This window comes from Heliangelus exortis, chromosome 2, assembly GCF_036169615.1.
Source record: "Heliangelus exortis chromosome 2, bHelExo1.hap1, whole genome shotgun sequence".
Taxonomy (NCBI): domain Eukaryota; kingdom Metazoa; phylum Chordata; class Aves; order Apodiformes; family Trochilidae; genus Heliangelus; species Heliangelus exortis.
Genome location: NC_092423.1, coordinates 88,903,599 through 88,921,692, shown reverse-complemented (window position 1 = coordinate 88,921,692; position 18,094 = coordinate 88,903,599). Strand labels below are relative to the sequence as shown.

At 40.4% G+C, this 18,094-nt stretch overlaps 1 protein-coding gene across 1 annotated transcript in view; it reads right to left on the bottom strand.

Annotated features, from left to right (window-relative positions):
- Nucleotides 1-18,094, bottom strand: part of GALNT12 (polypeptide N-acetylgalactosaminyltransferase 12) — a 51,850-nt gene that overhangs the window by 21,346 nt on the left and 12,410 nt on the right. Inside the window, exons 3-6 of the mRNA XM_071736904.1 lie at nt 17,755-17,944; nt 14,256-14,441; nt 11,981-12,098; nt 2,544-2,720 (exon numbers count right to left, since the gene is read on the bottom strand). Of these exons, the coding sequence (XP_071593005.1) occupies nt 2,544-2,720; nt 11,981-12,098; nt 14,256-14,441; nt 17,755-17,944 (671 nt within the window). The remainder of the gene's footprint in view (nt 1-2,543; nt 2,721-11,980; nt 12,099-14,255; nt 14,442-17,754; nt 17,945-18,094) is intronic.

The window sequence follows — 18,094 nt, the reverse complement described above, 5'->3', positions numbered from 1 at the left end:
ACCAGAACAGATGCTCTCTTGTAGATTATCTGTATACATTATTAGGAAACGTATGCTGAAGTGATGGGTAGAACTTTTAGCCAGGAAAAATCTCCATGTTTGGGGGCTGGATTTGATTTCATTATCCTTATATTTGATAAGTGTTGACAAAAAAGAACTGGAACGGTGCACATCAGACTTTAAAATATTCTAGAAGACAGTTCATCTGAAAAAACTCCTCAGATGTGCAAAAAAGTTCTTGAATACAGATCACTGGGAAGTGAGAAGGTGTATTGGAAAATAAAGCTTCTTTAGCTGGATAATCAAAAATCTCAAAAGCAGTGAATTAATCTTGATAATTTTAAATTATTCCACCATACATTTGCAAATTATCTGTATAGGTAAGTTTACACTTACTCAGTGAAATTTGTAAAATCTGCTTAAGTTTCCATTGAACTTCATAGTTTTTGGGGGTAGAGAGTACAAAATCTTAAACCTTCAGAGAAAAGCTTTCATTACTGACTTTTCCCTGAATATTGATTGTAGTTTGCATCTTTTTACGTCTGTCTTCAAAATTTATACTGACTAGGGACTTCAGACAGTCAGGCATGAAATACTGTTTGCAGCCCCCAGATTTTTACAGGTCACTTGACACACTCTTTTATCAAACCACAAATATATTTGCATTTCTCAAAGCTGTGGAAATATCATGAAAAACACAAAGCAGATGTAAAACAGAGGCAGAGATGCCTGCTTGAATAAACAAACAGCATGACATATTAGCTCCTAGATCTGAACATTAATCTTGAAGTGAACCTTCATGGAACCCAATTCTGCAGCCATAACATCAATCACTTTTCCATTATGCTGTGGAACTGAGTATTTGGATTAGATGAAGTTAAAAGGTTGAACTCAACCACTGCAACAAGTGGAGCACAGAGAATTACAGAAACCAGAGTACATTTGCAGCAGCTTTTATATGTGCAAAAAAATGCATGAGTCTCAGCTTACATCCACTGTGTTACAGTAAGCCAATATGCAAAACTTTCAACATTAACAAAAAAATGTCCTTTAAAGTGCTCTTATCACATAGATCAGCTCCCCAGAACTTTAAAAGAAACACTGTCATTATTTATTGCTGTTTTCTCTTTGCACACCACAAGCAGAATCAGCTTGGCATTGCCTCAGATACACAAACCCCACATTTCTTTCGAAGTCAGACTCTAATAATAAAACCTAATTGGTTTTTATGATTCTAAAGTAAAACAATTATTACAAATGTGTGGACTGTAATAATCTAATTACCCTGTTTATTCCAAAGGAACACGAGCTGGAAGCTAACCAAATTCAGCTTTCCCAGTGTCCTCCAGCGTAACCCTCAGAAGTGTAATGGTTTCAGGAGGATCTTTCCACTGTACTTGTCTATTGGGGCAGACCACTCAAACATGTAAGAAGCCTCCTATCCCCCTGCCTGCTCCCTAAATTCTGGTCCAACGTAGCCAGAGGCTGGTACCCAGCAGCCCACAGCAGGGCAGATCTCCCCATGCACAAAGCCTGAAAGCTGTTGCTCAGAACACTTTCTGTGCAAACAGAAGGGTCTGGGAAGATACATCTCCAGAAACAAGCAAAAGTAGAGTGATTTCTTTTAGGCCTCAATTTTGGGACTTGTGGCCAGAGGTTCCTGTAAGCAATTTCTAGACACTGGAAATATATTTCAGTGTTACTGTCTTTCAGTTTACAGGCCCTTCATGATAAATATTATCCACGCTATGAATTATCACATTACTTTACCATTCTGAACTACTCAGCTTTCACATTGTCTCCTGAAAAGAGCTTTTCAAACAAATGATCATGTTATTTTCTTCCCCATGGAAAATAAAAATATTAACTTTTTCATTAAAAAAGAAAAAAAGAGCTAATACTTCAAAAAGTTTATCAGGAACATTTTCACCCGAGTTCACAGGACTGATTTTAATTAATTTAATCTTTGCAATATTGACTTTGGGGTTTTTTTTTGTCTTTTTTTAATCAACTGCTGCACAGCAGTAAATTGCGCTGAAAAATCCACTTCGTCTTGTATCAGTCAAAAATTCTGCAATTATCACAAGACTGGCAATTTTGCTAAAGATTATTACCAGGCTGTTCACTTAAAAGATCTACTGTCCATTGAACATTCTCAATTAGCACTCGTTAATTGTGTGTCTATTCTGTAAATCTGTATAGATAGATTTTTGTACCACCTGATTCACAGAAGCATACATTTCAGGCTAAACAGATCCTCCTTACTTGGGTCACCGTGCTTAACTTTATTCTTTCATTTATTGATTCATTTATTCAATAGCGACACAAATGTGGCTTTCCAGTCTTACAGAATTTCTGATTTTTTCAAAGGAATTAAAAAATAATTATATATACACGCACTCTATGTTTGGGAGAAAGTTTCAGAAAAAGTAATAAATAAATAAATACAAGAAAAACTTCATGTTACCTGCTAGCTAAACTAATAGTTATTTCACTGAAAGCAAACTCTACAGAAATTCCAAGGACAGCAGACTTGAACTCACCAGGCGAGCATGTGGGTTTCGGTGATAATAAAGTTCTTTATATCCATCCATCCACACCTCAGCTGCACGCACACTGTTTGCCAAAGCTTTGGACCTTGAGTATGGAGCTTGTTTGGGGAAAACGTGACCCACGTGTGAGCACGGGTGGATCTCAAGGCTTCCTCCACACTGCCATATCTAAACAAAGAATTGACATTGTGCATCATTAATTTGACTCTTTGTAAAGCAGAAGGGAAAAGTAACAAAAAGCCTTTGCAAGTGTAACACTTTCCCTGGAGTATAAGCATAGTATAAGCAACACATACAATAATATTGTGTCTCATTTAATGAATAAGCTGGATAAAACTACATCCTTGGGAACTCACCAAAAATCATTGGGAGTAACAAGGACACAAATCCCATCTATTTTTTTCTGGTGTGTTATTATCCCTTTCTTAGCTTCACTTTCCCTGAAAGGCATGATAAGAAATGGTCCACAATATTTTTCCAACTCTAACTCTGGTCAACGATTCAAGTGATACAGGTGTTATTAAAAAAAAAATAAATAAATGTTTCTTGTCCAAGTTAACCATGCCAACATGTGTCTTAGAAAGAAACTGGTGACTGATAACTGATTTCCTACCAGAAAGCTCTACCCATATTCTACTGGAAAGCTAACCTGAGAAAAGAGGCAAGTTAGTAATATTGCTGAAGAACAGTTATTTGTGTTTCCATTTCTATATTCACCATTTCAAAAGAGAGGCATGGGGCCTGGTCAGAAATAAGCAACTAATATTTTTCATTGGAAAGCTGGGAGAGGAACCCCAGACCCAATGCATGAAAACGAAAAGCTAAGTAGTTCTGTAGCTATCTCATGTTGATCCAACCAACATAAGTGAAACAACCTCCCCTGTCTAAAGCAGTATCTCCTTGGTGTCAAGAGCCTGAACATTGAATTGGCAGAATTCATTCTGCTTTTTCCTCATCCTCCTGCCTCTGGCTCTCCAGGTCAAGAAAAATGTGGCCATGGAGAAAAGGCCAGAGATGACCACTAAGTGAATACACTAGCCTCAGCATTCAGTGCCATTTTTGTACTTCTCCTCTGAAAACCGTGGACTTTTGGCAGCTCATCCACACACCCCACTTTCCATCATCTGTTGTAATCTCAATTTAGATATAATAAAAGGAAAGCATAGATAAGTATTCCCTATTTAATTATGCAGGTGACCAAAATGGGGCAGACACCCTGTTTCTGAAGGGTGCCCGGCCAGGTTTCTTTAGCTGGAAGGAAGTAGGACACATTGCTGCACTTGAATATACATGAGGGTATCCCCAATGGCTTCAATAGACTTTTAGGGTAATTTTTTTTGAAAACTGGTACCCAAGTGAGCTAATTCTCCTCATGTATTCAATCACACATAGCTGGCAGCTCATCTTTCCTTTGCAATTGGAGGACAAGGGAAATCAGCTGAGATATATTTAAGGGGTTGAAAGGTTTGCTCCCTGAAAACCTTCTTGTATAGCCCATACATTTTAATTACATGTTATTAAAATTAAAACAGCAGGAGTTAAAGCTATGTGTTAGCAAATAACAATAATGACAGCAGATCAGTGATAGGACTTTGCTGACATCTTTTCCTGGAATTTCTAGTGATCTAGAAAGTTACTACAGATGAAGGCTTTCAGCCTACATAAGATGGACATTATATTTTAGACTGCTAATTAATTTTTTTTAAGCTACTAATGATTTCTCTCAAATTTCTTAATATAGAAAGCAACTGCTGTTCTCTCTTGATTTGGTTTTGGTTAATGTCAGACCTTTAAATGTGGCACAATACTGTGCTTAGTAACAAAACTGTAAGCACTGTAATACATGTTGACTTTTAAACAGTTTCCTGTTTAGAAAAGTATAGGTAATTCAGTATTCAGCTACAGGGAGCACTGGATAATCTTTGCTTCCCAGATTTAAAATTTTAATTTCTTCATTTTCATGGGAGGTTTCTTTGTTCTTTTTTGTTGCTTATGGGGAAGCAATATATTGGTCATGTAAGCAGAAAGATGATTAAAGGAATTATACAAGAAATCTAGAATTCTGTATTGATCTTTTAAACATTTTCCACATTTTCACATGTAAGTTACACCACTGCCATTCTGAAAGACGCTTAAAGAACACCTATACAAGTTCACTTTAAAATCTCCCTTTTTGAGATTTGTTTCAAAACAGCTTTCTTACGTTATTATTTCAATATCCAAGATTGCTTTTTGAAGTTGAAGTTTATCATGCAACATTTGTTTGTTAGCAAATATTAAGCACTATTAAATGTATTGAAGTTTTGCAATTTCCATATTTGTTATATTACATACGCATTTTTTATTGATCATCACTGATTTGATCATCCTGTTTTTAAATAAGCCTCGAAAAATGGACTCTAAAGACTAATAAGTACATTTAAGAAGGAAGCCCTTTCTTCTATTCTTCTCTAATATAAATGCAATAAAACAGACTGACCATATCTCTGTTAAATTACTGCCAAAAACAGAATTCCACAACAGCCAATAATAAAAATTCTGAATTTCTCTAACAGATAACTGCACGTTGCTAAGGAATGCTCATTAAATTCTGCTTCTTTTATTAAAACAGTTCATAACTTCTCTTCCTATTACAAAATTTAAGTATATTTCAGCTAAACACTTCCTCAAGTGTTTGTTTCTTTGTTGTTTGTTTTTTAATGGAAAACACATTTCAAGCTCCATACAGAATCAGGTACAAACAAAGACTAGGGAAAAGAGAGAGAACACAAGGAGCTTAACAGAGAAAGTGAAGTACACTACTAAAGCTAAATAAGTGATTCTAGAGAAGGTTCTCCCCAAAATCATTCACACCTCCTTTAACAGTTGAGCACATTAAATTTCAAGTATATTTTTATGCTCGTGTGCATGAAAATGCTCTTTTACTAAGTCTGGCTAGGGCACAGGTCATTAGAAAAACATACTTTTTTCTTCCACACAAAAAGAAAACAAGGTGACATTCATTTTTATTTTTACTTTCACTTTCATCTTGATGTATGCAGACTACTGCTATTTTTTCTTTTCTTTTCAGAGACAGATGGTGGCATTATGAAAAGCTACAAATCTCACCTTGGGATCTCCATCCCTGCCAGGGCCTTTGGACAACTGACCTAATTGCTGGGTCAACATTTGCTAAATAAGAAAAGCTCTGTAAGCTCTACCACCTCATATTTTAGGGCACTCTGGAAGAAATAAAAAATAAAAAAAGTATGCTACCTCCTGAACAAAGACAGGCTGAAGAAAATACTTTGTTTCTGCTGCTGTAATTTTACCAGTCAGGTTGTGGTTGTGCTCCCTGTGCAGTGCTCATGCATCATCTACTGAGAGCTGGGTGGGCAAAGGGGCCTCCTCAGCTGCATGAACCCATTCCAGCTCTCCAACTGCAAGACAGATTTCCAGATCCAGGCAGAAAGAAAGAATATAAAAAGATCAGGAAAGAGAAGACCCCAGAAGATCAGAGGCACGTCATCCAGGCTTGTGGGCAATGACATTCCCAACACAAAAAATAGCATTTATCAGTAAATAATTTTGCCTTTTTGCACACCCATGGCTTTCTCTTGTGCTGTGATGCTGGGCTGAAGGGCAGATTGCAGGGGTATCCAGTGGTGGACCCCAGAAAAAAAACCTTACATTGCAGTGCCACTATCAGAACCAAGAGCAGAGAAGGGGGAAAAAAGCTGCAACCAGGTTCCTCTCACTCCACACACAGGAGGGGGGATATGAAAGAGCATGTTCTGCATCCCTCAGAAAGAGGAGTTTCAATGCCTATTATGCCCAAGAAGTGACATTTTATCCAGCCAAACAGCATTAAGTAATTCAAAATCAAGGCACACTGGCTTGATCCTGCATTCAGCACACACCCTCCATTTCTTAGGGACCATAGTTTTAGTCAAAGCTTTGTCCTTGCTGCACCTCTAAAATCATTAAGAATTTCTTTAGCATAATGGAAGTAAGAGGAGGCTTGAGGACAAGTCCTTTCTTGTCACCGGGAGAGGGTGCTATTTGCAGAGATGAGAACAATGAATCATTTTATAATGTTTTTTCAGTATCCCTACTCCTAATTTTCAGGTCTGGCAGGTCTAGAAACCACAGAGACAAGAGAATTAACACTGTCTTACCCTCTTGACCTTCTTCAGCACCATGGGCAGCCAGAACCCAGTTAAGCAACATCACAAAAAAACCCTGACTGCGGGAAGCACAAGTTACAAGGGCTTGAAATCAAACAGAGGGAAACATGTTGTGCACAATTTGGATCCAACTGTCTAGATCCTACTGACAATCTGCCTTCATAAATTAGCACGCCCAGGCACACTAGCTGGCTACTGCACTGCAAAACTGTTGGCCATTTTGCAACATCAAAAATGAGACTTGCTGCAAGAGCCTGGCAGAGGTCAATGGTAATAGCAGCTCAGGTCTAAAGCAGCAGCCCCCACAGAGGCACTCTGTGTTGTACAGGCCAGGGGTCAGGCTTGTGCTGTCTGCAAGCCTTGGTCTTCCAAAAAGCCAGGCATGTAGAAAAGAAAGCCAGGAACTGCATGCAGAGAGGGCCATATCTGAGGCTTTTTGCAACGAACTGTAGAAAGCTCCTTGTAGAAACCTCCTACAACCCATCGCAGGGCAGATAACCACTGCCATTTGGGGTGGTGCTACCCCCAACTCCAATTGGTCAGGGGGCAACCATTTTGGTGCCACCAAGCCTGCAGCAGCCACAGTCACAGAAAACTTCAGACATTTCAACAACATGACGTAGACCCTGTAATGTCCAGTTCTGTGAACTGTGGCTGTTGTTTCCAGCCTTGCTGCCTAGAGAGGAGTACAAATTTCTGCTAAGAGGCAGAGCCTGTAGCACTACTTTAAATAGCAGCATCCTCTCCACCTCATGGGTGCTGGTTGCACGTGCACTAGCAGACACAAGCGCCTGCAAGAGTCAGTCTTGCTCAGGAGATGCACTTACCCAACATGCTTGCACTGATCTGCCAGACTTGTGGGAGATAGTGTCATGTTCTTTGATGCAGCTTGCTGCTAAACAGATAGCCTCTTGTCCCTGCTTCAGAAGGGAAAGGCAAGGAAGGAGAGGTAGTGGGGTGCCCCTCTATGCTAGGCATATATATGAATGTCTAGAACTTAATGATGGGATGACAGTGTTAAGTGTTTATGAGTAAGAACCAAGGGGAAGGCCAATAAGGCAGACATCATGATGGGAGTTTGTCACCTAACCAGGATGAAGAGGTAGATAAAATATTCTATGAGCACCTGAGTCTTGCAATTGCTAGCTCTAGTTCTCATGGGGGATTTCAACTTTCCAGATGTCCGCAGAAAATAAAACACAGAAGAGAGGAAACAGTCCTGAAGGTTCCTGGTGTGTGTGGAAGATAACTTCCTGACACAGCTGGTGAGGAAGCCAACCTGGGGAAGCACCCTGCTGGACCTGCTGCTTGTTGACACAGAAGGTCTTGTGAGAGATGGAAAGGCTGGAGACCATCTTGGGCAGAGTGACCATGAAATGGTAGAATTTTCAATTCTTGGAGAAGCAAGGAGGGGAGTGAGCAAAAGCACTATCATGGACTTTCTAGAAATGCATACTTTGGTCTGCTCAGGACATCTGAAACAGTATGGCCAGCTGGGCTAGGGAAGAAATTGTTCCCCTGTACTCAGTCCTGGTGAGGCTGCATCTAAAATACTGTATTCAGTTTTGGGCTCCTCACTACAAGAAGGACATTGGAGTCGCTGGAGCAAGTCCAGAGAAGGGCAATGAAGCTGGTCCCAGGTCTGAAGCACAAGTCTTACCAGAAGCAGATGACAGAATGAAGTTTTTTTAGTCTAGACAAGAGGAGGCTGAGGGAGACCTATTGACTCTCTACAAGTGCCTGAAAGGAGGGTGTAGTGAGGTGGGTATTGGCCTCTTCTCCCATGTAACCAGCGATAGGATGAGAGGAAATGGACTCAAGTTGCACCAGGGAAGGTTCAGATTGGATAGCAGGAAGAATTTCTTTACTGGAAGAGTGATCAGGCATTGGAACAGGCTGTCCAGGGAAGTGGTGGAGTCATCAACTCTGGAGGTGTTAAAAAAATGTGTCATGTCATTTCAGGACATGATTTGGTTGATATGGTGGTGTTTCACTGACAGTTGGACTTGGTGATCTTAGGAGGTCTTTTCCAACCTTACCGATTCTATGATTTGACTGCTGCAATCGTGTTACAGATAAGAAAGTAAGAGACACAGCAAGGCCCAGGCCAGCAACCATCTGTATCCAAAAATGCATACCCTCATTATCATCACCCCTTCCAGTCCCTCACTAAGCAAGAAAACCAATTCCCCTGGCCAGAGTTAGCTGGGGATGGCATCCACCACCAAGGCTGCTTTCCATCTTTACCTACCTTGGGTTTTGACCGATGACAAAGCACAATCATTTCCTTGGGCTCTCAAGCACAACCCAATATATTTCTACTCATGGCTCCTTAAGCAATCTCTCAAAAGAAGGCATGAAAATAATTTCATCAAGGAGTGATACCCTGTCACTGAGCAATTATCCCACAGAAAAGAAACCCCTTCTAGTGGAAAGAGGGGACCCACTGCAACATACATATCATATAGTCTATGCCAGAACTGAAAACAGCTGGAAGACTCCTGCTTCAGAAGCTCACGGAGCTGCTTTGAGCTTCAGAAGGAGGCTGAATTTACTGACAAAGTAAGATGTGTGTTGGGACTTAAATGCCAGAAACTTTTCCCTGTGTGACAAATGAGGTGGTCACAAATTCAGATCAAATGGTGATTCCAGCTGAAAAATCCCCCTTCAGAGAGAAACAATGTCAACTCTAGGCCTGTGTTTATTATCCTCCCTTATCTTTTTCTTTCACTATTTTTGTGTCCTCTTTGTTACGATTTCTGCACTACAGGCAAAAGGAGACTGGAACAGCAGCCAAGATGACTCCATGCTTCTCTGGTTAACAGAGAGACAGGGACAGTGAGATGGGTCTGCTGATGCCTTATTTCTCAAATAAGAGGTTGTATCTTTAAAATGCTATTTATCCCTGAAAACTGCTGTCATCTGGTGAAAAAACAAACAAACAAACCCCCCCAAAAAACAACAAAAAGCCATCAACATTGGTGTCCCACAATCCAGTGACACAGAGCAATGCAAATACAACCATAAAACCTACCTAATAATGAGAACTCCCCACAAGCCAAAGAAAGGCCCTAGAGTGTTGCAACGAGCCTTCTCTCGGGGACACGGCTCTTCTCCAGAGCTCTCTTGCCGTCCCTCTCCTCAGGCATCTTCATCTCTTGTCTTTCTGCTTCTGGGAGCATGCCTTTTATTTTGCCCTTCAGCCCTGCCCATTTCCGGCTGGGACAGGCCCTAATTATTGGGCACAGCTGGGCCTAAGCTCCCAGTTCATTATCGGCGACACCTGAGGACTTGTGGTTTTCTCTACATTTCCCCCATTTTTGTTGTTTGTTGAAAAAATTTACAATTCATTTAAACATTTCATTCAAACATTTCATTTCACAATAATTTTTAAATATTTCATTTCACAATAATTTACGGCCTCACATTCTTAATAATTTACAAACATTTTTAAACATTTCATTATTTTTTCGTCATTTTCTTAATTTTACAACTTTCTTCGCCTTTGTGGAGGGAAAATTCGGGCTCTTTAGCCTCTGTTAGCAGGAGATGAGGTCTTAAAACACCAGCTCAGTTTTCGCTGGTACTCGCCACCTCAGGATGCCTAGCCATGCAGAGGCTTCTCCGAGCATTCACCGCACCAGTCTTATCGTGTGTCCCTAGGGCCCCGTTTCAGGACCGCACTGTCGCGTGTCCCTGGGGGCTCCGTTTCAGGACCGCGTCGCGTGTTCCTGGGAGGCTCCGTTTCAGGACCGCACTGTCGCATGTCCCTGGGGGCTCCGTTTCAGGACCGCGTCGCGTGTCCCTGTGAGGCTCCGTTTCAGGACCGCACTATCGCGTGTCCCTGGGAGGCTCCGTTTCAGGACCGCACTGACTTGATGCGCACTCAGAGCTTCAGCTTCAGCATTCCTTGGGTTAGAGTTCCGCGCGCCAACTCGCTGCGCCTTTCGAGCCTCACTCTTCTCTCCTGCCTGGCTCGCCATTCCGGGCTGTTGTATCTTGCTGTGCTGGGCTTCTATTCCGAGCTCTTCACGCCGCCTACAGCATTTAAGCCTAGCCTTGTGGAGCTTCTCTCGTGGTTGCGTATTTGGAGTTCTTTATAGAGCGTCCCGCACCATCGTAGTGGCTCCATCTGACATGATTGCGTATTTCGAAGCTCTTTATATCGCCTTTCCGCATTTAAGCTAGGCTTTGTAGAGCTTCCCGCAACCAACGTGGTCGTGTAGAGCTTTTTATCTCACCTCAGCGTTCACAGCTGCTGTTGTTGCCCGCATTCTCCACCAGTTGTTGCGGCGAGCCCTTCTCTCGGGGACACGGCTCTTCTCCGGAGCTCTCTTGCCGCCCCTCTCCTCAGGCGTCTTCATCTCTTGTCTTTCTGCTTCTGGGAGCATGCCTTTTATTTTGCCCTTCAGCCCCGCCCATTTCCGGCTGGGGCAGGCCCTAATTATTGGGCACAGCTGGGCCTAAGCTCCCAGTTCATTATCGGCGACACCTGAGGACTTGTGGTTTTCTCTACACTAGAGTGTACCTCTTACACCAGCACTGGAGAGCTTCAGAAAGCAGCCAGTGCTCAGGGGGAATCAGTCAGCACAGGGAACAGAAGTGAGGAAGACAAGACTATTTTGTATCTCTTATCTCTTTCCCTGCCACGAATCCTTTTCATTCCATCTATCCATGTACCTCACACCTGTGCAGCTGATCACCCACGGGTGGGGTATACAGCTCTATAGTTCTGGAGATTTTCCCCACCCCCTTTTATAACATCTATACATCTATAACATCTTTTATAACATCTATACACAGTTCTCATGAAGTGAAACACAATAAAGCCTTAAAGCAGTGCAGTGGTTGGCTTGTCCTGACCCACTGGTTCTTCCAGCTGCCTCCTGCTCACTCCATCAATCCTGGTGAGATCTCTTGAGTCACATTAGAGAATTATAAACGTTTCTTTCCAACTATCCTCCTTCAAGCCACAGAATGTAAACTTCACTTGCTAGTACCATGCCACTACTTATATTTCATACTGTCATTCAAAACAAAGATATATTTTTTAAAAATGTTTTAAAAGGGCTATTTGAAAGGAAAATACAGCCACAACAAAGTGTGAGAAAAAGGACAAGAGATTTATATAAACATCTCCCAAAATGTTCTCTTCTTAACTTGTTTATATTATCTCATTAAGAATGAAATATGAAGGAATATGAAATCCATTTTTAGTTTCAGAAAAAAAACAAACAAATGACTTCTAATTGAGCCACTTACCCTAAAAGAGAATTCAAGGTTTTCTCCTCCCCAGACTTCCATTCCTGTGTCATATGAACCAAGATAATCAAAATACTTCTTGCTCACAGAAAACAATCCACCTGCCATGGTTGGAGACCTATAAGAGAGTGTACTAACTCTTAATTGAATGAAAAGCAAAGAAATATAAATTAACAAACCAATAAAATGCATTAAAAATATAGTATATTTTAATGTTCTGCTTTTTCAGATTTTCTGGATATGAAGTCAGCCATTGACTGGTTATCATCAGGCCATTTAAATTTTATTTTGTAGTAAAAAATAGGATGGAAAACAAACTGCAGAATATAATAAAACAACAGTGAAATTTTGAGAAGATAAACATTGTGTTAATATAATTTTTTGTAATCACAGTGTCTTTGTGAATGACAATACATGGATAGTCTCTTACCTTCACATAGTAGAACATAAGCAGCATATTTGTACTTTAGTAATTAATAGCATTCCTGACCCCATTAATACCAAGTGGAAACCAGAACAGAATTAGGTAAATGTAACCCCTAAAGATTTTTTTTTTCCTTGCTTTCCAAGAAGAGCTATCCATCTTTTTTTCTTACTAAGTTTGGGGAAAAAACAACTGAGGAGTCAAGATTGATTCCTCATCAAAGAGGCCCAGACTGACAGTCCATTTAAGGGTAGGGTAACATGTGCATACACATAAACTTGTATTTGTTCAGTATTGTTCCTAATTGTTTACAGTCTCTGAAAATACCTCTCTTTAAAATGCCAAGCATATAATGCTGGTTGGAACTAAATTCAGCTGACACTTCATGTATTTTACTAAATTGCTTTTGAGGTAAATATTAACAAATGCTAGGTGCAGTGATCAATCTGTCAAAACTAATTTTACCAGCCATCTTTTTGAAGCAACACTGTCTTACACTGTCACATGTTGTTTCCAAGAAGGGAATGAGATGAGGTGAGATAGAAGGAAAAAAACCCAAACTCCATAACCAGTAAAGCTCTTCTGCCTCATTCCACATCTCCTCTTTCAAAACAGCTGTCAGTGACACCACTCCCAGCACTGCTGCTTTCTCCAGACACTTGCCAAGTTCATGGTCCTTGGGCTACTGTGAAGCTTTATCCTTCTTCCCACTGGCATGCCAAAGACAGTTCTTTTTGGCACGCAGGAGAAAAGCACCATATTTAAGCTAGAGGCTTCAAAAACATTTACTCTATTTTGAAACTTTTTTTAAAGGATGATGCAGACTAATATATGCTGAGAAAGATTAAAGTACTGCCTCACTTTTCCCATTTAAAAACATGTCACAGTTAAGGATAAGTCCATTAATATTTGTTTAGTATAGAATACAATTATCATGACAAGAAACCTAGAAAAGAATAAGAAAATTAATCATTCTGTATTTGGTGTAGTCCACAAACTAACAGATTATAAATAAATTAAAAACTAACAAAATCATGATGTTAGAAATGCCAAAGAGCTGCTTCATTTCTTACAATAAACTGCTGAAATACAGCAATTTCCAAGTTGAACATATCAGACCCTCAACTATCAGGAGGGTCCATTTGCCAGATGAATTGTCTGTACTCTTAGCTCCCCTCTCCTAAAAACACAGCATGAAGTGACAAATAATACTGACTCTAACTTATTTTTAAACAAAACTAAAATTCACAAGGAAAACATCTGCATGAACACCTATGAATTAGCCCTTCATAGAAACTATGAAGTTTCTGCGAGAAATTCTATGGTGAGTAAAGGTGCATAATTTCATCTCAGTAAAGAATTAGTGGACTACTTCACCTTTGAAAACAGTGCAAGAAACCACCACTATCACTACAGCAAAGAAAAAAAAGTCTTCAAAAATATTTTTGCCCTCTTACTGGTTGATGCCTTTTTTTTTTTCATTTCTCAGTGTTGACCATGACAAGCATTTATAGCATACATCTCTTTGCTTTGTACAGAGGAAATCCTTCATTATTAGTTAATCATTTGCAACCTTTCCATGTGCTGATAAGCATTTGTGGGAGTTTGTCTGCAGCAGTCAAGAAGCTCCTTGTGCAATAAGGATTCCATAAGGAAGATTACACAGGAATTTCAGCTTTTAGAACAGTGTATTTCCAGGAGCAAGGTGGAGAGCAAGAAGGAAGCTTAACAAAATAGGTCATTTTTTAGCAATATAATAATTTCTCAAATATTTTTTATCACCTGGCATTTCCAGTTAGGATAAAAAACACTTTTAATATTCCCAGTTTCATAAGATGCATAAAAATTAACCTGATAACATCAGTCTCGGACTTCCTCCGTTTCTGTTCTCTTTCAGGGGTACTATGCCAAGTGAAGACCAGCCTCCAGTCAAATCCACCAATCTGTGGCTCACCAGCATTTCCCAAGTATTCAAATGTATTCCAGTCAATAACATCAATAACCGGGCAGACGACAGCAGATTCTTCTTCTGCAATCCTAGTATGTTGTTAAAAGAAAAGGGTGACTTCTGTTAGAATCTTCTCTCAAAAACTAGAACTGTCAAGCACAGAGAACCAGACACCAAGCTTTGCCTGAAAGCATGAAACATTCATGCTGCAATAAAACCAAATAATGGCTACAAGCATAACCATAAATTTCTCACACCAGGAGAATGCATAAGGGTGCACTCAGCTGTAAGCACCTGGCAAGCATCAATCTTCCTGGACAGTGCTTTGAAGGGACGTATGCCAGATGGCTGAGATAACAAGTACAGCATCTGGCTTGGCTGCCATAGCCAGAACTACATTCTCAACAAACACATCTGTTTTGGGTTTTTTAGAGGTGGTTGGGTTTAAGATGTTGAGAGCAGCATGACTGTATAATTCTGTAAAGATGAGTAACAAAGTAGCTTGCTTCTTGGACCTTAGCTGTTTCTGTAATTCTGATAATCTGCAAGAAAGCTATACTGAGCACTATAACACTAACTCAAGAAGAAGCCATGAACCTAAATAAACAAATGAAAAACCACATAGTCAGGAATTCTATCTCCAACAGTGAAACATACATGAAGGAGGCCTCCAGAAACCCTGGCAACACAGGAGATAAAAAAGAGAAACAAGCAAGATAGTATTGTAGAATGACATATCTATAAGCAAGGCTGATCTAAAGATAGTTAAGTTCTTTATCATACTCAGAATATATCAGACGATGACATTTCTTGCAGGTCTACTTTTGCAAGGAGATAACCTCCTCCCTCTCATTTCTCAATACCAGGCAGGGTTTTCTGGATTCCTTTCGAAAAACAGTTGCCCTTAAAATAGGCAGTGTGATCCTTTGCCTTCATCTCAACCTCTGGAAAGGGCTCTCTCAGTACTAAGATCAATTGCAAGCACACAAGCTCAAGCTCAGGTTTTTCTCCTAAATCACTCTTCAGCACTCTACACCAGCCTTAGACATCTCCTGTTAGCTCACTGAAACAAAGTGACACGTTTGACTTTAAGATGCTGGCACTTGTTTCAGACCTCCATGTTCTGGTTTGCAAATTCCTGAGGAGAAGGGAAACCTTTCAAGCAAGGCAGAATGTGATATATCGGGTCATCCAAGATAAACTAGTTCATCACTAGTTCTTCACGGGATTATTAAACCTCAAAACTGACAGGCTGACCAAGGGGCTCTGACTCTGAAATTAGAGCATCTTATTGTGGTTAAATGCAGCAGAGAACAAAGGCAGTACCAAAGAAGTATTGTCTGAGCTGAGAAAGACTGCCTTAAGTATGAAATAGACTCTTGTTGCTGGAGGGAACATGCAACACAGCTGTTTTCTTCCTTATAATCACCATTAAAATCCTGTTTGGTAAAGCACACAAAAGGGCTTACACAAGTATTGCTATCTCTTGTCTCAGTTGCATAAAACTTACGTAAAAAGCAATGAGAATGAGATGTGCACAGAAGAAAAAAAAAATCCAGTAAAATATAAAAGTATTTCATTGTTCCTGCAAAGGAAAAGGAGTGAAAATTAGGTAGCTGCCATGTTATTTCATTTATGAAAGGAGTTAGGTAAGTGAAAATCCATCACCTTTTCTGTAAGTTAATTTTTAACTAGATGGTACAATGCACAGGAAGCTTACAAATTCAGCTATGTTTGCACTGCAAAATGCTAACACTGTTGGATTCCTCCTATACATTTGAGTCAGATATGCCCTTAGAGATTTACGTCTGCATTTGCTGGAAGAAGGGCAAAAATTCCAAGACGCATCCAGGGTTAACTTTTTACAGGTGAGTTACGATATTTGAAATTATCCAAATCCTTCCTCAATATTGCCACCTAGTGGTCTGCTACAGAAGTGAAGAAATTAGAGAATCGTCACTACAGTTGCATTGTGCTGTTTCTTCAGAGCAATGTCATCGAAACTGTCCTTATTCTTTGCTTTCCACCCTTTTTCCTTTCTTCACACTATCTATACTGTTCACAGTTAGCCCACAGTTATCTGGAATAGGCTAAGTGTGAAATTTAGAAAAAAATTAAATATTGTAATTTTACAAAAAAAAAAAATTAAAATATTACTCCAGATACAATTTCAAATGAATACAGAGAGTTTGAGAACAGACGCTCCACTAGAAATCAAAAGTATTTGCACACTTCAAGACAACATGTACTTCTAGAAATCCTTCTCCAGTTTGCACTGCTCTGTTTTTTCTGGCCCTTCTCTGAAGTCTAGAGCACCTGGTGAGGAACTTCATAGGATGCAAATCAAACCATCGACCTTGAAGAAATAATTTTTTTTAAATTGTGTTTCAAAGAGGACAGGTTTTCTTTATACCATATCTATGAGGTCTGATTCAGGTACTGTATCTAGAGGTATCTGCTAGTGGCACCCAAAGTGGTAAAGATGTAAGCTGTCAGCTAGAGAGGCAAATGCAATACAGCCTCATGCATATGATGCAGTAGTAGCAAGGTGCTGTGGTGAGGTGTACCAGGGGCTGAACTCAGAGTAGGAAAAGAGTATTTATGGCTGCTAAGTACACATGGGTGAGGCTTCAAGTCCATCAGAAATATTCCAAGTTGTAATAGAGAGCTAGTATTCTGGGTTTTAGGGTTTTTTTGTCGTTGAGGTTTTATGGGGTTTCTTTTGTTGTTTGGTTTGGGATGGGGGGGTTTTTTTGGGTTTGTTTGTTTTTTTTTAAATAATGGATGTTTTCAGAACTGCCCAACAGATCTGCAGTATAAATAAAAAACTACGTAGCTCTAAGTACACTACCCCAGGGACAGATGGTGTCAAGTAAAACTCAGTGTTGACATAGTATTAACTCCTCCCTATCCTACCCCACAATACTTTTTAATCAGAACCAGCTGGGAAAGATGGATTTGATCAGGACTAGGAAAATGGAGTTTACCAACTTCTATTACCATCTACTTATGTACACATTGCCCATGCAACAGAGGATGTATCAGGATACACATCTTTCCAGACCTTCTTCTCATCCGCTACCTAGGCTGACAGAAGTAGTCACCTCTCCCACGGTAGTTTCAAAGCTGAGGGAGGATTCCCCTTCCTGAAAGCACAACTTTCCCTTCTCTAAAAATAGCAGCCTGGTCCTTGGGAGAAAGTAAAATTCCACCTCCTGATCTTCCACACTTCCACTGGCTTCCCCACCACCAGGAGATGCACACTTGCAATGCCTTAGGGACCAGACTGCAGTACCCTTCCATAAACATCTCCACAGAGACATTTTTCCACTGCAGAAGTCTGCTGAACCGTCTCTTCTGCAATGGGAAAGAAAAACAGCCCAGAGCATAGCATAACCTCACCTTGCCAGCAATGGTTCCAGCCATCCCTCGTGGCATTCACAGTGACAGTCCAGGAATGTCAGGATGTCTCCTTTGGCCACTGATGCCCCCAGCAGCCGGGCTCTAACCAGCCCCTCTCGCTTGTTGGCACGGATAAGACGCACCTTCCGTAAGCCAGACACGTAGTTTTCCAAAGTCTCCTTTAAATGTTCTGTAACAAACAAACAAACAAAAACAAAACAAAAAAAAACAGGGAGAGGAGAGGGTGAGGGAGAGGACAGAGGGGAGAGAGGGGGACAGAGGAGGACAGAGGGGGAGAGGGGGGGGAAGAGGGGGGGAGAGGGGGGGAGAGGGGGGGAGA